Source organism: Vipera berus (genome assembly GCF_964194415.1).
Source record: "Vipera berus genome assembly, chromosome: 4".
NCBI lineage: Eukaryota > Metazoa > Chordata > Lepidosauria > Squamata > Viperidae > Vipera > Vipera berus.
In genome coordinates this window covers 123,378,282-123,399,287 of record NC_138206.1, presented here as the reverse complement: position 1 = coordinate 123,399,287, position 21,006 = coordinate 123,378,282, and the positions used below count along the sequence as shown (strand labels likewise).

The following is a 21,006-nucleotide window of genomic DNA, read 5'->3' as shown; positions in this document are numbered from 1 at the left end:
CCTGACAGGCAAGGGAGGGGTGCCCAGCTGAAGGAAGAGACCAGACCTTCGCGGGGGACGATCCTCCACTCTCTTCCACGTTTGTGCAGATTTTTTGTAGAAGTGAAAATAGAATGGGATTATAAGGTTTGTTCACTAAAGGAAGGGAGAAGCCTGTGAATGCTCTCTACATCTACATTTTTCCCTGTGAAAGCAGAAGTGTCTGGCCACGGCAGAGAGCATCACACAACCTACTTGCAACAATTTTACTTAACATTTACCAAGGTAAGTTTTTAATGTATTTTCCAAGAGATCTTCCTGCAAACATAAATTTTTGTATGCTTAAACATACAAAAAATTAAGTGTTAGTTTTATCCACAAAAGTAACTTTTATTCCCTTCAGTTCAATCAAGTCCACTTTTTGAAGTGCCTGGACACGTATTCTTGGCAAGGTTTTTCCGAAATGATTGCCACTGCCTCCTTCCTAGGGCTGAAAAAAAGTGACTGGCCCAAGATCACCCAGCAGTCTTCATGCCCAACACGGGAATAGAACTGAGAGTCTCCCGATTTCTAGTCTGATGCCTTAAACACTACACCAAACTAACTCTCAACATACTTTTAAAACAACTATAAAGACTGACACCACCATAAATTGGAGCAACTTTATTATGTTAGATTGGGTTTTGGAAATATTTTATACATAGAGTAGTATACTTCATGGGAATCTTACATTTCTTACAGCCTAAAGTGAGCTACGAGGTCATCCAGCAAATGAGTCTGTTTTCCTTCCTTGGCCTACTAAGGCCTTCCAGCCTGGCCAGGAGACCAGTTCTCCTCGATCATGTTGGGGAGGATATGGCTAAACCGGAGCTGCTATTAAGAGAGCTTTGTAAAGAAATCTCACTGTAGCTGAATTGGCCTGACCTTTCCTTACCTAGCAGAGTCTGCTACGTCAGTCTGCAAAATCTGGACATAATCCCTCAAAGCACTTCATTGCACTGACCTTCAACCTCTATCTCTGTTTGGAAATAGGAGCATTTGGGAATTTACCCATCTGAGCTAGTTGGCGTGAGGATCGCCTGACCAAGGAAGGCAGGGGGGCTTCAGGACAAGCCTGACTCGGGAAACCCAAGGTGAGTCACCCAGCCCTTGCCACTCACCCACAGGCAGGCCACGTGGAAGCACAGTGGATGCCTGAAACGGAGTGACTCACTGTGAGCTGAGAGCCTTTGCAACTGAATTAAATGGGGATGAACTTCTCCTAGAATTTCGTAATTGTGAAGCTGGGCCCCTTGCCAGCAGCAGGCCTGGGGCAAAGTTTAGAGACATTTTTTACTACAACTATCTCAAGGGACGCGGTGGCTCAGTGGGTTAGGATGCTGAGCTTGTCGATCAGAAGGTCGGCAGTTTGGCGGGTCGAATCCTGAGTGCCGCATAACAGAGTGCCTGTTACTTGTCCCAGCTTCTGCCCACCTAGCAGTTAGAAAGCACGTAAAAATGCAAGTAGAAAAATAGGGACCACTACAGTGGGAAGGAAACAGCGTTCCGTGTGCCTTTGGCGTCTAGTCATGCCGGCCACATGACCACGGAGATGTCCTTGGACAAGCGCTGGCTCTTCGGCTTTGAAACGGAGATGAGCACCGGCCCCTGGAGTCGGAAACGACTAGCACGCATGTGCGGGGGAACCTTTACCTTTACCTATAACTATCTCATCCTCCAATTGCACCACAATTTCTGTCTTGCTCAAAATTTAGAATTCCCACTAGCATTTACATTGATTCACGCTCAGTTCACCCCATGGTACTCAGCTCTTCACCATCATTATAGACTTCTTTCTTTTGCTTATGGGTCAGGCTTGCTAAAACTTCACAACCGAAATATTGTGTAATGACCACACTGCAAACATAGCCTTCCATTTACCTGTAGGTCTTATCAGGACTGTGGTGCAAGAAGACTGGCTCTTTTGCATCAAAATCCCAGAGTCAAGTCCTCTCCTGCATGGCTCAGCCAGCTCCACCATCCAGGTGGAATTCACACCCTCCCCTTATTCTGAGTCCCCTGGTGCTGTGGGAGGCTCAGCCCTGCTGCTTTTCCCATGGAAGAGAGTTGCCCTTGAGAGGGTGGTGAACTGGATTGCAGCCTTTCGATAAAATTCACATCCAGAGGGTGGCACTGGAAGACTTAATAGGAGCCGTGGTGGCGCAGTGGTTAGAATGCGGCACTGCAGGCAAATTCTGCCCACTACCAGGAGTTCGATCCCAACAAGACTTAAGGTTGACTCAGGCTTCCATCCTTCCGCGGTCGTTAAAATGAGGACCCAGATTGTTGGGGGCAATATGCTGACATTTGTAAACCTCTCAGATAGTGCCGTAGAGTGCTAAGGGGTGGTATGTAAGTGCTATCGCTATATTCTGAATATCCTAACCCAGGCCATTCTGTACAAAGGGGCGCAATTGGGAATGATGTAACCAATGTTTGTAATTTAGGTTTCAATATATTTGTACTTCCACAATTTTAACAGAAATACTTTGAAAAGGGATCAGGTGGGGAAAGAGAGCAAATTCAAACAGGTGAAGGAAGTTAGAGCAGCTGATTGAAAACTATGTATTAGTTAATTTAATTAAAAAATATTAGACTGTGGAAATGGACAGACTTACTTTGAAGTTGAAAGAAAAAGAAGAAACAAAATACTTTCAAACTTGGGACTTATTTTATCAATGGCTGGAGAAAAGAATAAAAGATTATGAATCCAATTTGTATTAGTGAATGATAAACTCACATGTTTGTTGAACAAGTATGAAAAAAATCAATAAAAACTTTTTTTTAAAAAAAGAAAGAAAAACTATGTATTAGTTTCACTCAGCAAAGTAGTCTTTTAGTGAGAAGATGATGATGATAAACATTCCCACCTTCCAAGGTGCTATGGGTAGAAGTGATCAATACTGAAGTTAGCAACTAAGAGACTTGTTATCTGGGCAGATTTTGTGGTGAAAAACCCGGTCTCCCCTTTCCTTTCCTTCTCCTTTCTGCATTTCATTCAAGGTGGAAGAATTATTTGCTTGGCCAGCTGGCAGTTGCCTGGACAGTTAAATAAATTCTTTACATAATAAACCTTCAGGCAGAGAGTGAATCCCCTGGCTTCTGTTGTGCATTCTGACGGGGTCGGGAGGGTTTGGCGGGCCAGGAAAAGAAATGGGAACATCGAAGTCTCCCGTGAGCTTCAAAAACGGAGAAACTCCCGAGAAACTCCCCGCCACAGTAAACCATTTCAAAGGGAAAGAAAGAAAAGCCCAGTCAGAAAGATGAGACGGCTTCCTCCCTCGTGAGAAGGAGGCCTCCCATTCGAGGGCCCCCACCGCTCTCGGCTCCCTCATTTGTTTCCCTGCGGCCAGTTCTGCAAAGCCTGGCCAGATAACGCCCCCCCTTCCCCCCCCATGGCCTTTTCTACCTCCAGCTCAGCTCTGATTCTGTTTGTGCTCCTCAACTTCTGCTTTCGCCAGGAAATAAGCCCGGCTGCCTAGTCAAATGAGTAAAGGGGGAAAGTTGTCAAAAGCTGCTTTCCTTTTCTTGCTTAGAGGTGCAACCAACTCAGGACAAAACTTGCACAGGTATGTCCGCATTTGCCCTCCTTGGGGGGTCTTCAGAAATTGCTGTCTCTGTAACGCTTTTAGAGCTGCTTCCAAATCAAAGGTTTGGAAAGAAGCTGGTATTGCTGTGTAAAACGAGACACGTGGTTTTGTGCTGTGATCTGGGAGGAGTTGAAATTGTTAGTTCTGTGGAGTTGGGAAGATCCCTGGTGCTGTGTTTGGATCTGTGCCCCTTCTGCTTGGTCAAAGCCCCTGGAGTAGGGAAGTGTGTGGTTGTGCTCTGCTTAACATTTCTGTGAGAGAGGGAGCATTGGTGAGAAAGTGATGGGAATGCATCTCGCAAGAGGCTGGCTCTAGGCCCAGCCCCACGGCTCTCCCTTGCATCCATACTGCATCCAGGCCTGTGCCCAGTGCTGGTCACCACAATACAAAAAAGATGAGGGTGCCCTGGGAAGAGTGCGGAGAAGAGCAACAGAGATGATCGGGGTCTGTAGGCTAAACTGTGTGATGAATGGTTGTGGGAACTAGGTACCTCTAGTCTAATGACGAGAAGGATTGGGGGGACATGATAGCAGCCTTCCAGTACTTGAGGGGCCGTCCCAGAGAAGAGGAGGTCCACCCATTCTCCAAAGCATCTGAAGGCAGGACAAGAAGCAACGGATGGAAACTAACAAAGGAGAGAACCAACCTGGAACTAAGGAGAAATTTCCTGACAGAACAATTAACCAGTGGAATGGCTCCAGACGTTGTGGGTGTGCAGATATTTTAAATCTCAGTTTACCTTAGGATTCTTTGGATTCAGAAGGGAACTTGGCCAAATTACACTGTTTCCTTTCAAATCATATTTGTTCTCCACTAAAATAGAAATATTAGAGGTTCCAAATGGCTCCTCATTTTAGAATTCTAGCACCTCAGACACGTTCCTAAAACATTGTGGTGATTCAGTGTTATTTGCAGAAGATAACAAAAGGCAAACATTCAAATTACAAAGACGAATAATTTGCCAAGACAAATCAGGGTACTGAAGTTTTAACCTGTAAGAAGTTGTGAACACAGCAGAAAGTCTTGTACAGAGCACAGAGCCCGTCCTTAAAATGGGGTTCTGAGGCTGGGATTTTATTTCTTGGTTCTTGAGGTTTTCTTCCCCTCTATAGTGATACCTATGGGATGCTGTTATTGTTTTTACTGCTTTCTGACTGTCTTCTTGTTTTCATCTTAGTTAATGCTAATCTGATTTTGCACAGAGTCACTCAAGCAATTGATGACATGTCTATAGTTCACATTCTTTTACCCAAGTTACAAATGAAAATTGTAGACAATATTTAGCCATTTATGATATAAGTGAGGGATGCAGCTAATGGTAAGTTACAGGCAGCAGGAGTCTGGTCTGCAAGATCTTTAGAACATGCCTGGGATAAAATTAAACTTTGGCTATGCTGATAAACGATTCTGCTTCTTCTCAGTTGCACTAAAACGTGTTAGGTGGAAACCATGATTTATCAAGCCATAATGGTATTTATGGCCTATCTGATGATGAGTCAGGCCTGTGAAAGACTAAAACTTCACTTGGAAAAAGAATATATGGTGAAGAAAACATGATGCCTTGTGTGTTGTGAAACTCAAAGAAAGAGGAAGGCCATACAGGACTAGCTCAGAATGAAACTAGTCTTATCAAGTGGGTGGGTGCAAATACTCATGGAAACAGAGCTATTTCTAAGTATTAAATATATATACAGTATATATTGCGAGGTTTTTCCGAAGTGTTTTGCCATTGCCTCCTGCCTGGGGCCAGGAGAAAGTGATTGGCCCATGGTCACCCAATTGGCTTTGTGGCCAAGATGTGACCAGAACTCATGGTTCCTGGCCTGATGTCTTAACTTCTGCACCAAACAGGCCCTCAGTTATTACATACGGTTATTATCTTTATATGCCAGGCAAAGGAATGTTGTGGGAAACTCTCTCTGAAACTTTGGCCTTTGAAAGATGGCCACAATGCGGCTGCTTCCCTATCTTCCCGTGCCCCTTTCCTGCTCAGAAACAGCCCACTGCCGAATTTAGATAGCACCAAAGTTTGTTTTAATTAGGAATGAAAGCAGTATAATGCCTTAGATACATGAAGGTCATGTGAAGTGTTGATACTGCTTTATACTGCACTGGTGAGGACACACTTGGAATACTGTGTCCAGTTTTGGCCACTATGATAAAAAAAGATGTGAGACTCTAGAAAGAGTGCAGAAAAGAGCAACAAAGATGATTAGGCTTCTGGAGGCTAAACTGTACGATGAAGAGTTGTGGGAAGTAGGTATATTTAGCCTGTTAAAGGGAAGGATTAGGGGTGTCACGATAGCTGTCTTTCAGTATTTGAGGGGCTGTCACAGAGAAGAGGGGTTGGCCTATACTCCAAAGTACCTGGTGGAAGCAACCTGGAAGATTATTAAAGACAGACCCAACCTAGAACTAAGGAGAAATTTCCTGGCAGAACAATTAACCAGTGGAACGGCTTGCCTCCAGAAGTTGTGCGTTCTCCATCACTGGAGGTCTCCAAGAAGACACTGACGGTCATTTATCCAGAATGGTACAGGCTTTCCTTGGGGTTGGACTAGAAGACCTCCAAGGTCCCTTCCGATTCTGTTATTCTATGTTTTTGTTCTATTTTCTTCCAGATCAGTTTGACCAAAGCATGGAACCTGTGCTAGAGCTTCCAAAACCACTGGAAGAGAAAGCGGACTCACCAGAGGAGCATGGAAGCCAGGATTCCACCCTTCCCGAAAGAGGCAATGGGGCAGCAGCCAAAGCGCAGCCTTCAGGCCGTAGCAAAGAGCCTCCATGCCAGCAGCTCCCCTTCCGGCCAGAGACGCTGGACCGGCAGGTCTTGGAGTACACGGAGGCGGCTCTTTTCCTGAGTCCGGAAGAACAGCAGAGACGATGGCTTTCCATTCTGGCCACTTTTCTGAAGGTTAGTTGGATTTCACATTATACACTGGCTATTTTCAACAGAAGGAAGTCCAGCTGATATCCACAGAAAAAGAAAAGAAAAGAAAAAAGAAGAGAGGAAATGCCCAACCTGAAAAGGTATCAGGGAAGGTGCTGCCGCTCTCCTTCCATGCAGAAACAGCGGCTGTTTGGGGGCGTTCAGGGGGCTGTTTAGGAACGGCTTGGTGGGACAAGGACGCACACAGAGGCAACTGCAGGAGCCCGAAGGAAAAGACTCGGCAAGGAGAGGAAGCCAAAGATGCTTGAAGCAGCACTGAAGAATGTCCTTAAATACCTCTCGCTTCCACTCTGCGCTTCGGATCTCTCACTTCCACCTTTTGATGTTTCATTATTTTTTTCTTTATTTACTTTTAAAAAAGGGCAACTTTCAGGCTTCTTGAACAGAATGTGCCTCTGTAAAGGGATATAAGTGTACTTAACCCGTGATTTGTGCTACGGAAGTGTCAACCTTTTGCTGAGCTGAAGCTGAAAACCACAGATTTCTGAGTCAGCTACATTTGATTATAAACTTAATTTTTTATCGGTTGTTCCCGTTAGATTGATTTTGGGATAACGGTACGATTATGGCAGCTAAGTTGTTGAGGATCATGCAAACTCAGCTTCATAACACCGCTGGGGCATTTTTGGTACAAATGATGCCCCGTATCAGATGGAGGTAAATGGGGGATTGTTGTTAAGTGTTCATTACAGAATGCAGCAATGTTGCTTAGCTGTGGCTGCTAATTAGCAATGAGCGGCAGCAGTTTGAACCCCATTGGCCTAAGCTCTGCTTTGCTAGCAATCACTGACTAACTTCCAGGTTCTTCTTTGTACAAGCGCTCTAAGCAAAGTTCCTTAAATCCAGGATGCACCTAGGAGAACACTGCACCTAAAGGACAGCATGGAGGATTCTCATACTGCTATCATTTCAGAATATTCTCCTTTTTCTTGATCTGATTTGTGATGATTTAGCTTTGGTATTTTTCTGTTGTAATCCATTGTATTTTTATACTGATGGCTCATAACCAAAAACAACCTATAAGAGTACAACTGACCAGAACAGCAATTGTATTGGGAGTCAGTGGCCTAGAAAATAATGAAATAAATAAGTGTTAGGGCCTATTTTAATCAACACCCAATGTATATGGAAGAATGGAACTGCACGTCTCTTTTCTCTTTATTGTCCACTAGTTCAGAGCTGTTTGATGGACATATGCCTTGTGAGCTACAGATCTCCAAAGGTTGTAGAGGTGGATGGGGCCTCCTCAGCTTCCCTTTAAGCTGAGAAGAAGCCCCGGGGAGGTGGAAAGCAGCCACTGGGACAGTCCAGGTGCTGAGCCTGTCCTGAGTAGGGATGTCCAACTGAAGATGACAGTTCGGAAGACCTAGCTGGCTTCTCTGGCTCCAGAAGGCCCATTCTGGAAGGTGCCGGGAATGCAATAGTTGTTAGAAAGCCATGGTGGTTATCCCACATTCCTCAAAAAAGGACAATCCTGAATGTGAGAAGCTTCCAGCTAAGAACAAAAACCACTCAGTTGAAAAAAATCATTCTGGTAGGGGAAATTACCCAGTCAATGCATTGAATGTCAATTTTTCTTTTCTTTTCTTTTTTTTTGACACTTAAAAAAATTGTTTTAGGCCTGGGAGCGGTCAGATGGCAGTATCTATTTTCCAAATATCCTGCTTTTAGCGAGTGAAACTTCCAGTTTTCTGGTGAAAGAAATCAAGAAGAAAATGAATGGAAATCCAACAGGTGAGGCTCTTTCATGTATTTAACTTGCAGCCTTCTCTCTGCTTTCTGATTTATCTTGTTGTCAAAAAGGTCTGTGCCAACCGTGCCCGGCAGACGTTAAAAACTCTCATCTTTCTAAGCTCTGTTCTGTTCAGGCCAGGTCAGGATGCCAGTTTGTCCCTTTAAGGTACGATGGAGTGAAAGATCAGGATACGGAATGGGAGAATTGTATAAAAATTGTAGATGGCCACAGACTAATAGCTAAAACAGGGCAGGATTAATATTGAACTAGGTATGACTGCAGGGAAAATATCCAGGGCTGGCAAGGAGCCAGGAAATTAGGCTGCTTTCCTAGAACTGCTGCAATTTAGTGGCCGCTTTATACAGCAGTTATTTCTAGCGTGTGTTGTATGGATTTCTATATGGCTGGTTGCAAGCGCACGTGCAGAGTAACGATGTTCCGCAGCCGTGCCATATTTCCTCTTCGTCTGGAGTGCCTCCTCACTGGCACCTCTGCCGTCCGCTGACCGTCTCCTTCCTTTCTTGCACGGGGTGAATGTTGCCTGTCACAAGAACAGAAGCCGCTCGACCGCTTGTCTGGCAATTTCTGCAGTGGAAGGGAGAGCTGGATTCTGACGGTTACCTGCTGCTCAAATCAATCTACCTGCTTTTGCTCTACAGCTCGGTAAGAGAAAGACATTCTCTCTGGTTCAGGTGTTCATGCGGTTCAAACGTTGGCACCAAGCCTGCCTGAATGCTGCGTTCACTCCTCGGACTCAGATCAAACCAAACCTTTATTATGGTGATAGACCAGCATAGGAAGGGTGGGGTGTTCAATTACAAAGTGTAGAATCTACATCAGAGTCTAAAAACATTATGAAAAATGGAAGATATAAAAATGTATATATCAAAACATAAGGTAAATATATAAAAAACAACCGAGTCGAAAAGAACGTAAAAGGAGAATTGGGAGCGTTAGATGGGTGTAGGGGTGCGTAAAGCTCACGTGAGGAAGACCGTCTCCCTTGCCCCGTATAACATGGGAAGCCAGAGGCTCATGAAGTCTGCTTTAAGACACAGGTCATCACCCGACAAACTTTGAGCGCTGCGGTGCAGAACCAGCCAACACTGCATGTCGTAGCAGAGAATGAAAGCAGCACATTTGACCGGTGTATCCCGGCAGTCATGGTGGGGTGGGGCTTCAGGCCCCAGAGGAGGAGGAGCTTTGTTGTCTATGGAGATCCTCTGTCGTCCAGGTCAGGGTTGTCCCAAAGGTGCTTTTTCAAGAGGCAACTGGACTTTCTTGGTGTTTTTCTTTTTTCCTTTAAAACTCACTTTTCTGCTTCTAATCCAAGAAGCTTCTTCAGTCCTGAAGAACAAAGCTGTTGCCTTGGCATTGAGTCCTGCAGATGTACGGTGGCCACCTTTTGTCCTAAGGAATTTAAGGATGTCTCCATGGGCATTCCTGCTGCTGGCAAAATGCAGGATTAACTCCCCAGGAGTTTGAAACAAGAGACCTGCTCAGTCTTACGGCCACTGATGCTCCAAAAACGAATCTTGGGTCTGGGGGCAAAAGCCAGGATTTTAGTTTTCTGCCAACTGAGCGCCAGCTTGTCTTCCATTCGTTACTGAGAGCCCTTTGAAGACCAGCAGGAGCTCTCGCAGGCACAGCTGCCTTGGCCGTGCAGAGCAGGGCAGAGCCGAGTCTTCTGGGTTACTGCTAGAGAGTCGAGGGGAGGGGGGGCAGTGTTCAAGCCACCGGCCATTTCCACACCGTGGAGGAGCTTTAAGTGCCAGTTGTCCAAATGACTTCAATGGTCCCGTCTGTTTTGGAGAATAAGAGAACCCAATGAACAGCAAGTCACTTCAGTTTAAGCACTTTCCAGGAAGGTACAAAACTTTTAAGATCACTGCATGTGATTTTTTTTTGCCCATACATAAGTGTGTATTTTTTTATTCTAGAATTTATTGGATTCGTGTTGGGAATGGTAATTTGGATGTTTAGACACTCAGAATACCAAACAAGTTCAGGCCAGCAGCTCTGAGAATGAGAAGCTACTAGTCTGGGGTGGAATTAAAAAAAAAAGTCAGATAAGTCAGGACAGGAAACCTAGAAACAAAGAAGGAAGAATCGAAGGAAAGAGAGAAGTGGGTGGACAGCAAACTTTGGAAAAGCTGCAAGAGGAGATCAATAAACAAGTCCTAGAAGAATCACAGCGAACCCCTTTTCTCACCGGTCTTGCTTCCCCCCCCCCCGCTAAAAATGTTCTCTGGGCAAGTTCTGAACTCAGGACCAAACATTGTATTTATTTTCTTTGGGGCAGGAACAGGAACTCCGGTGGAATATAATCAAGTCTGGGTTGCCTGCAACGTTGCTGCAGTGCCTACACCTCTTCTTTGTGTCCCCCCCGGAGGCAGCTCCTGGTGACAGGAAGGAACATCCGGGCCCACAGAAGACCCAGGAAATGTTGGTGCAGGTGGGTGGCAGCCTTGACCTACGGAAGCTTTGTTCTTTTTTTAAAAAAATAATAATCCAGGATTTGTTTGGCAAGTTTTATTTGAATCAAATAGTGGTATTGTTCTTGTTTACTTTTAGACAATGGTCAACATTTATGGAGAAAAACAAGGAGTGGAGATGCTTCTTACGTCTGGTCATCTTAAATCTTTGATCATAGCAAGATCCTCTCTCTGGGACCAAGGCAGCCCTGGGTGGAAACAGCCCACAAGCCAAGTGCTCCGAACGATTTCAGAGGCCCTTTCCGAGACCACGATTTCATACCTGCAAGGTAACTGGCCCCAATTTCCCCTGTCCTCAGTTCAGGTGTGCCTCAGAGCGGCTCCTGGTCCTTGGCTCAAAGCACACGGTACACTTAATGAGCCGGGGTGGGAGTGGGGGGTGGGAGTGGGGTGGGGGCTGGTCAGGATGCATTCGTTTGGATTCTTCATAATTACCAATGATTCTTTGTTTGCTAATGGAGCACAATTGCATCCCCTCTCTCCTTTCAATCCACTGTCCTCTCTCTGTTTTGCAATATGTGTTTTTTCTTTCCTTAAATGCGCAGGTCCTGTTTTACCTGCAAGACCCTGATGATTATTTCTAAATTTTCTGTCCAAAACATCATCTTTGCCTCTTGCTTGTGACTGTTACTTTCATTCACGGAGGAAGCTCCTCTGCTGGGCTATATTCCCTATGGAGGCTGCTTGAGTTATTTGTTTGCATTGTATTCTGCTCTTTGAATTGATAAAAGACTTTTAAAAATGTCATCAGCTGAAAGGTGGCCAATTTTGGTGGTCATTTTCTTCAAGGACTGTTCATCTTCTCTCTGGTTGACAGTTGGTGTTATATTTCCCTTAAACTTGTGCTGCTGTCCAACTTTTAATAGAGTTTTGATTAGAATAATCCAATTTGAGTAATCTAGCAGGTTCCTGAGCCTTTGACTGGATCCAGTAAGGCTCTAGTTATATTCTTACACTTATCCTTTCTTGATTTAAATATTTTTTCCCCAGGAGTTCAGAGGTTGTAGGTTATATTTTGGTACGTATGTATGAAGCTTAACGTAAATTAATATTATGGTGCCAGAAGCATAAGTAGAAATTTCTACACAACATTGATGATGATGTTGGCCATAATCTTACATCTGGTGATTACTTATTACATGTAATACTTTTCTGTCTACAGACTGCATCAAAACTTTTATTCACAATTTGTCAGAACTTGATGATTCCTTGCCTACTTGGGAAGTATGTGAATCCATCAATATTATCCTGCATTTTGTGAAGAATTCCTACCCGATTTCCCCAGCCTTGCTTTTGGAGTATGAGAACAATGGTGGGCACCAGCTGTTGTTGAAAGTTTTTTTAAGGCAAGTCAATTGATAGCATAGTGGCTGCCAAGATATGACACTGACAGATTTTTGCCTTACTGTTTTGTTTGGGGGGAAAAATACTTTCTAGTACCTTTAAACATTCATGCACCTTTGTAAATGCACATTTCTTTACAATGATGGAATTGAGGTGTTAAACCATTCTGGACAAAGACTACAATAACATGTTGCACCTAAAATGCAAATTATTTAGTTTTCTTGTATGGACTTTCCCTTTTAATTCTTCTTCAGGGATAGACTTACCGGTATATAACTTTATCCCACATGTGTTGCAAACATAAATCAAAGCTTGTGCCTTTTTCTAGGCATGTTTGTCATGTTCAGGGCAGAACAAAAGAACACAACAATTTGTAGTATCAATAGATCAACAACTGTAGGCTCAGGCCTTGCTAAAGCTGAGCAGTGCCCATATTGAGACTTTCCTGTCCCTCCTCCCCCTCCAGTGAACTTTCCTAATGCAGCACTGAATGGAATAGTTTACCTCCCGGGGTTGTGGGTGCTCCATCACTGGAGGGTTTCAAACAGAGATTGAACAACCATTTGACTAGGATAGTATAGGGTCTCTTGCCTTGAGCAGGGGGTTGGACTAGAAGACCTCTGAGGTCCTTCCCAATTTGGCTATTGTATGATTTTTATGTTCTGTGATTGTATGCGAACTGATTCTTCTGCCAATTAATTCTTCCAGTTGTGTTTCCAGGTATGAAGGGCCACTGGACAAAAAAGAAAATGCCAGCATCAGGGAGACGCTGGACTTAGTGACACAACTGACACTTTGTGGGGAAACTGAACTGAGTGTTTCACGCAATGTTGTATATCCACAACTGCCACAGTTTGATAAGAAACTGCCACAACTTAATGAGAAACGGCCCCTTTCTTCTGGTAAGTGAGTTAAGACATTTCAATCCACGGCATACACATATAATAAAATATGTCAAAGATTTAAATTTTGCCTAATAAATGGAAAAGGGGGGGGGGAAATTGCCAATAATGCAGGTATTAAAACAGGGCCACGTATTGGTAGGCTTACTGGCCACAAATATGGCTATTCAAGAAATGCAACATAATTTTGTTTCAAGAGAATTAATATTTTACATTGCATTAACCTTTTCTGGTTTCATTGTTCCTTCTAAAATGAAAATTAAAAGCTGAATACTTTAGGATAGACTTGAGCAGACATTATTTTATTATTAAAAAGTGGTAATAAATAAAAATGATTACTCTGCCTGGAATGTTTATAAAAGTAAAAAAAATTAGCTAAAACAAGAAATATCCTTTATCTCTGTCACCGGTACCACCATGTAGAAACATGTTTCTAACTAAAGATTTCCAAATTCAATTAAGTTATTCTTTTTTTTTAAAAAAAAGATTATTGTGCAGTTGAATAACCACTTATAGAAGTAGGTTGTATCTAGTGAACATGTAAGAGCTGTGGGGGCGCACTGGTTAGAATGCAGCATTGCAGGCTAATTCACTGCTCACTGCCAGCAGTTCGATTCTGACCAGCCCAAGGCACTATGAGGCCCCCTTGAAAAAGATGTGCAGGCTTCACCTGGAGAAGATTAAAGGTGGCCGTCCTTGTTTTCTGCTCTAGGCATCCATACTAAGACAAACCGCTGCAATATAATACGTTTTCCTAGATTTACCACAAGGAAGGGAGCAACAATGATTTTAAAGCTATTACAGAAATTGTTGACAGGGTCATTGTTTCCACAGGAAAAAGAATACGGAACCTGAAAGCTTTTCAAGTACTAGAACTGCTTTTTGACAGATCCAACAACCCAAATCTCTGTCAGTACGTTTTGCTTGTACTGAAATCCATCTGGATGTGGGACCCCATGAATTTCTTCCTGCTTGAGTGGTCTCTGCAGCCCATCTGCCAGTTTGTGGGGGTCATTCCTCTCAAGGCCTTCCCGGTCCAGGTCCAGTTCTTCCAGCTGGTGGAGTCGGTGGTGGAGGACCTGTCTTATATCCCTCATGAGATCCTGAAGAAAGTTCAGTGTTTGGTCAGCGAGAAGGCCGAGCCCATATGCGCCTCGCTTGCCTTGGGCTGCCTCCACAGCATCACGCAGAGAGACCCCCTCTTGACGGACATCTTCCGAGATTCAGGACTTTTAGGAACGCTGCTTGTTCAATTACGTAAAGAAGCCAAAAGACTGATAAAGAAAGGTATCATACTATACATACATACATACATACATACATACATACATACATACATACATACATATATATATATATATATATATATATATATATATATATATATATATATATATATATATATATATATATATATTCTAAATCTTTTCCAAACTCTTCAGGCTGGGAATGGGTTGCCTTCAGCTCCACCCCTTTCTCTGGTTGCCTGTGGTCTCTAGTAGCCCCATCTGAAATTCACGTTTGCCTTAGGGATCCCAAATTTAGCTGCAACTCACGCCTGGGCCATCTGGCCCACAGGATCTGCTGCTTCTCCCGCTGGACCTTCTTTCGGTGCCTGCAGAAGTTGACACCTTTCCAGCTTTTTTTAGGAGAATGAAATTTTTGCTCAGAGAAACTCTCATTTCCTTCCCTTTCCCTCCACCATTCACAGCACATAAGCGGCTTTCTGTCGGGGACTAATTGAGATTTTATCTGCTCAGAGCTTCATTGGATCCTTCCCCCCACACTTTCCTCATACTTTTGTTATTTTCCCACAACCCCCTCCCCCAATAGGTTCCATTTTAGCTTCGCCCCCGCCCCCCCCCAATCTCCTTCACCAAATCCTGGCTTTTTTTCTTTTTCACACTGTCCAGCTTCCAAAGCTGTGGTGTCTCCTCATCTCCTGAGACAGCTGGTCCAAGAGAGCTCTGTCATTCTGAGAATTTATTTTCCCGTGAGGAAATCAATCTGGTTTCTTGTCATGCAGGAAGCATCCAAGCAGGTCCTCATCTGTTGGAAGCGGAGGAACTCCTCAAAATGACACTGAAGATGACGGCTGCGCTGGTGGTGGGATCTGTTAGGAACACAGGTAAAACAGGAAAAAGAACCAGCCCAGTTTCATGGGCCACCAGGGGAGGGTTGCAGAAGATGACTTCATAGGAGACTTCATCGGTTGCTTCCTCTGTTGAGCCTGAAGCGAGCGGATAATCCAATCAGCTGGCGGATATTTGGTTTCCGAGTCTTGCCACTGTGCCGGTCTGTGGAAGATTCACGATTCGGGCAACTCTCCATAAAAATAAGAACTGACTGGGAAAGAAAGAGAAGCAGCATTTTCCCACATTGCTTTCTAAAGATTATTTCCTAACGTGTATAGGGACTTTGGGACCTGGCTATGTATTCAGAAAAATCTTACAATTTTAGAGAAGCTTTAAGGTGATTACATGCAAATGTTAGGCTAATTCAACAGAGGAAATGCAATTATTTTCTTTTCATGGAATCTAGAGAAAGTCCAAATAACACAATGCTATTTCTATCTCCATTTATGTCGTTCTCTTCATTTTTCAACATTTTCCTATCTTTCTTAATCAGAAAAAAAACCTTAAAGGGGGGACAGAACTGAAAACTTTTTCATGGACATTAGAATGGTTGTGGCAGGCACCTCCAGAGATGCTTTCCCATCTTTCCGTGGGAAGAATTCAGATGGTGAGACAGGAAAGCAGAGATGGGCTACAAAGAATAATTCTTGGGAAACCCCCTCCCCCCACATAGAACTAAATACTCCAGACGTATTTACAGTGCAGCCATAGCAGCATGCAGTGATCTGCACAGTGGCATCAACAATGGTGCCTTACTCCAAGGAGGAAATACTTAGAGCCAAAAGTTGAGAAGGAGGCTGCACCAATTTTGGCACATATTAACAACACCGATTTTTCAGAGGTGGGGGAATAAATATCTTAAGGTTTCACTTAAACCATGGGCTTTACTCTTTTGTACGATGTTGCATTCATTGTGCTACTCAATGAAATTTAATTATTCTAGTAATTGGTCTGTGAACTTGGTCATATATTATAAAATAATCTACGAAGTCATCACATTTATATCATTAAGTGACCATCCTTCAGATTCTGCTTGAAATATGGCTTAGTAGCAAGTTATACATGTGATTTCTCAGTCATTCTCAGGGACTACGGCATGGTGCCCTACATCAAGATTTACATGGATAGTGAGCAATACCGAAGTGATGCCGTGAAGATCCTGGAGCAACTGTCCATCGTCAACCCTGAGGAGTACATGAGCTCCATTGTAGGGGCTCTCTGCTCCGCTACTCAGGGCGAGCTGCACTTCAAGTTGGATCTGCTTAAAGTAAGGAATAGTAAATGCCAGATCTATCTTATTTGAAAAAGATTAATGGTTGGGCTTTGTTCCTCTACTAGGCCATGAATCACAGGGAAATTCTAAACTATGGAAATATAGTTACTTTGCCGCATAGGGAAATAATGCATTGAAATGTGTCACCGGCCCCTAAAACTGACCCAAAACTGAAAATACTATTCGCCCTTAGGAGGCATTACCTGGTAGTAAGTCCTGTCCGAGAGTAGAACAGGTTGCCTCGTGAAGTGATACCTCCGCCTTCCTTGGAAGTCTTCCCAAAGAGGCTGGGCTGGCACCCATTCTAAAATCTCTAGTACGTCCTGCAGGGATCAGGGATGGGCGGTGGGGGAGATTTATCTGGTGTCTTCCAACTCGGTGAACGATGTGTGTATCTGTGTTCCTGGCTGCCCCTGAGGACGGCCCGATGTCGGAGACATTTCTTGGCCTCCAAAAACTTCCCTGCTGCTGCAGTGGTCAGTGGTCCATTAAAAGGATCGGGTGGGGGGAGAAGACCCTTAAGAGTGATTATCCTTTTCAGTGGCCTGTGAACAGCCAAGGTTTGGATACAATCCACAAGAACCCCAGTCTGGCGCTTTTGTAAGGCCAGGAAGGCTTAACATAAGATGGGGATGATAATTGGAGTAGAGAGAGCAGATTTAGCTGGTGTGGCAATTTTCCCTTCCGTCTACCATCATCGGGAGGCCTCCAGATACGAAATGTTAGAGAAGAAGGGGACGAGGCTGCTCCCGGGGCAATGGCCCCCTTGTGCAATTTCCACAGGATCCATTTGGCCACAGGGAAGAGCAGAAGGTTAGTCAAGAGGCCCCTTGTTCTATGACCTGCCGTGTCTCTTCTTGGGCAGGAGACTCTGAGAAATCGAAGGCAGAAGCCATAGAAAGGCAGCAGCTGGAAACTGGAAACTGATCAGTAGAACCTCAGATTTTTAACACAATACTCTATATTGCCATATTGCGCTAAAAGCGAAATGTAGAGATGGTTGTTTATAATGACAATTTGACTAGTTGTGAAGAGGGTAAGTGTGTCAGGCAAAAAGCAAAACAGAACTAATTAACCAAGTACAGTAGTAAACTATTTAGATTTCCCATGTTTGGGATAAGAACCACGGTGGCACAATGGTTAAAATGCAGCATTACAGGCTAATGCTGCGCACAGCTAGGAGTTCGACCCTGACTGGCTCAAGGTTGAGTTCCATTTTTTTTTAATTTTAATTCCATTTATATCCCGCCCTTCTCCGAAGACTCAGGGCGGCTTACAAGCTTAGCAGTTCCATCCTTCCTAGATCAGTAAAATGAAGACCCAGATTGTTGGTGGGGCAAGATACTGACATTGCAAACCTTCCAGAGAGTGCTGTAAAGCAGGGGTCCCCAACCCCCAGTCCGTGGACCAGTACCGGGCCGCAGCATGCCAGCAGCTGCTCCACACAAACAAGCAAAGCCCCATCCACAGGATGCAGGCAGCACACAAAGCCAGGCCCCCTCCGGTCTGTGGAAAAATCTCTCCCCACGTAACTAGTCCCTGGTGCCCCAAAGATTGGGGACCTCTGCTATGGGGCGGTATATAAGCGCTGTTGCTATAAACCTAATTATATATATATAATTATATAAAGATAATAGTACCTGTTCAGAGGCATTTTTCAAGAGCCTTATCGTCCAGCAGGTTGGTGAAAATAACTTACCTTAAGTAAGTTCACCCACCTAGAGACTGATGCTGCTTCTTGTACGCTCCTGATTCTTTATATTCCTTTTTTACTCATCATTATTTTATTATTTTTTATTTTCCCTAGAAGGCTGCAGGGGGGGAAAAAGGCTATAGCCTCCCTGTTAGAGGGAGTGGAAGGAGGTAACGCCCTCCCCCCCCCCAATAGTCTTCTTATGGCTAAGTTTGCTGCTTGCCTGAATTGATATAAAAACTAATGCAGCTTTGATGCCTAATTCTGACAAATTATAACTATATTAATACATAATATAAGAGAATGAATTTACTAGCTGTAGCCTTTGGGATCATGATTACATTATGTTCAAATGCAGATTGATTTGCTAATTTATATTTAGCTGTTAAACCCCAAGTGCAAGTGCTGGAGAGTTCCAGAGCGGCAGGCGGTGGGCAATTATGACGAATAACGAAGAAAGCCATGCAGAAATAAATTCTGTTAGCTATAACTTAGTTAGGGATTTCCACTCCAGGCAGGCCTGTTACAGATTAAAGCCAGAAGAATAGACAATTAAATTGTAACAGAGTTAGAGCCAGAAGAAATGTGGTTACGACTGACCTCTCCAGATTGTGTCGAAGCCATTCTGATACATCAAGGTCCAGTTTATTAGGTTTATGCCTGTTCGGGAGTTACTGCCTGGTGTGATACATTAGCATGCAAACTGAATGGCAGTCACTAAGCTTCCCCCTTGAGCCCCTCCAATTCCAGAGGAGGAGGAAGAAGAAGGCAGGGCAAGGGGGAGGAAGAGGCAGGATCGGCATCAGGGAGAAGTTTTGAAATCATATATCTTTAAAAAATTTAAACCCCTTACCGGCAAACTTATACGTCACATCCTCCTGAGTTCACAAAAGACAATCTTCTGATGAAGTAAGCTGTAGTTCACAAAAGATTATGTCTTTTGATAAAACGTGATACTCTGAAAAGGTGTTGCCAGATGCCTTCTGATGGAAGGATAATCCATTTTGTCTTATGATATGATAGCTCTAGTTTGTGGTCTGACGCTGTATGGTCCGAATGTCCCGGCATAGTGACTCAAGCCGTTGCCCTCACGCAATTAGACTACTACAGTGCATTCAATATGGGGCTGCCCGTAGAGCCACTGTTAGTTCAAAATGCTGCAGTCGACTGCTTGATGGGTCCCAGCCACTGCAGTCCTAAGAAACCTATTTTAAAGGCCCAGGTTGCCGATAGGTTTTCAGGTGCAATTCGGAGTGCTTGTTGCTACGCATAGGATCCCAAGGAACCCCTGCAGGGCGTGGCTGCTGCCGGGGGCGGCAGCCCCTTTTAAGCAGAGTCCACCTGTCCGAGGGCCCTTCGGGGGAAGCTGCTTCTGGTGCCCAACCTCCAGGAAGCGAGACCAGAGAGTGATGCTTTTCTGTCCTGGTGCTCGTCTTATTAAAAAATGGTTTCCCGCTAGAGGTTAGGCCGAACCCTTCTGTGAAGGCTTTCTGGAAACCCTCCGTCTTTAGCACAGCAAATTCTTCATTTGAAGGACTTTAGTCAAGACCAGTTTTCTTACGGAGTTGGCTGCTGTACTTTGCAAATTCTGTGTGTGCAGTGACAGATTCTTCTTTCCTTCTCCCCCCCCCCCAATGCTAGTCTCTCTTGAAGACCCTGGCGAACCCCAAGGGCCGCTCCGCCTTCAGAACCAGCGGTGGTTTCCATGGGCTGTTTTCCCTTCTGGCTGACATGGAAGGTGCCTTGCAGGACCCGCCTTCGGGTGTCTGGGCCTCCTTTGCTCATCGCCACCTGCTAGAGCTGATACTGCGCATTCTCCAGACCACGGCAGCCGCTCTTTACTCGGACTCTGCCAACACGGACTTCTTCCAGAAGAACGCTCTCTTTGAGAGGATGGTGGAAGACCTTGGCCTGCTTGGCTGCTTTTCAGCACAAAGGTGGGGACAAGCTGCTATGCAGATCGACAAACCACGATCCTTCGTTGAGCTTTCAAATACAGCTGTTTGCTCTCCTGAGCTTTTCCCAACACGGCTAAAAAGCTGCATCAGGATATTCAGCTTCCTTGATTCCATGGCCAAGAGGAACCCCTTCGATTTCAAGAGCTGCTTGGTGGAAACAGATCCTCCCACCCTGGGCATCCAGGATGGGACAGAAAATCAGCAAGAAGGTTCTCTAGGGAATCTTTGGGACAATGGAAAGTGCAGCGAAGCAGCTGCCATTCAGCCGCCAGACTCCCAGAGCAGGTAGGGCGTCGATGGTTACGTTATGGAAAGTTTGAAGTACTAATTTGGATGTTCTAATTACCCTATTTCTTACATGACTTGGAACCTATATTTTCATGAGCGTACACATTTATAGATTACTCCAATGTAGGTTTACCTACAAGGCAAGCTCAAATGATTTAATGTTAATAGCAGACTTAAGTATCCTCCGTGCTAGTTGCAGGAAGTGGCACAATTATTTGAAGTGCAAAGGAAGTTATTGATAAATTTTCTTTGCTGTCACTTGGCACCAGCAGCTCCTCTTCTGAAGTATTTGCCCACTCCTTTAGAGAAAAGTGGGGTGAAGAGCACCCTCAGTCGGACAAAAGGGTGGTTTGCAGTTGGATTTAGATTCTGAATACCATGGAATTTCATTCCGGTTCATGCATATTTGCTTTCAAATAATGCTTATTTATGGGTAGAATTATACACATATATCAATCTAAATCAGTGTTTCTCACTTTGGCAACTTTAAGATGTATGGATTTCATCTGCCAGAATTCTCCAGCAGGCTGATGTCCACTCATCATAAAGTTGCTAAGGTTGAGATTCCCTGGATTCTTGACCCCTCTCAGCCCTCTCAGGTAGACGAGGTCAACAAGGACACACA

At 44.3% G+C, this 21,006-nt stretch overlaps 1 protein-coding gene across 2 annotated transcripts in view; it reads left to right on the top strand.

Moving 5' to 3' along the window:
• The first annotated feature begins 3,580 nt into the window (after positions 1 to 3,580).
• WDFY4 (WDFY family member 4) overlaps positions 3,581 to 21,006 on the top strand; it is a 92,378-nt gene continuing 74,952 nt past the window's right edge. The window contains exons 1-12 of one of the 2 annotated variants that reach the window (XM_081327084.1): positions 3,581 to 3,587; positions 6,230 to 6,522; positions 8,178 to 8,292; positions 8,850 to 8,956; positions 10,596 to 10,748; positions 10,868 to 11,057; positions 11,951 to 12,134; positions 12,853 to 13,034; positions 13,869 to 14,321; positions 15,061 to 15,162; positions 16,246 to 16,436; positions 19,777 to 20,378. In XM_081327084.1, the coding sequence (XP_081183210.1) occupies positions 6,247 to 6,522; positions 8,178 to 8,292; positions 8,850 to 8,956; positions 10,596 to 10,748; positions 10,868 to 11,057; positions 11,951 to 12,134; positions 12,853 to 13,034; positions 13,869 to 14,321; positions 15,061 to 15,162; positions 16,246 to 16,436; positions 19,777 to 20,378 (2,555 nt within the window). In that variant the 5' untranslated portion in view covers positions 3,581 to 3,587; positions 6,230 to 6,246. Of the gene's footprint in view, positions 3,588 to 6,229; positions 6,523 to 7,168; positions 7,216 to 8,177; positions 8,293 to 8,849; positions 8,957 to 10,595; positions 10,749 to 10,867; positions 11,058 to 11,950; positions 12,135 to 12,852; positions 13,035 to 13,868; positions 14,322 to 15,060; positions 15,163 to 16,245; positions 16,437 to 19,776; positions 20,379 to 21,006 lie in introns of those variants that run through there. The other variant, XM_081327085.1, reaches the window with a different exon arrangement.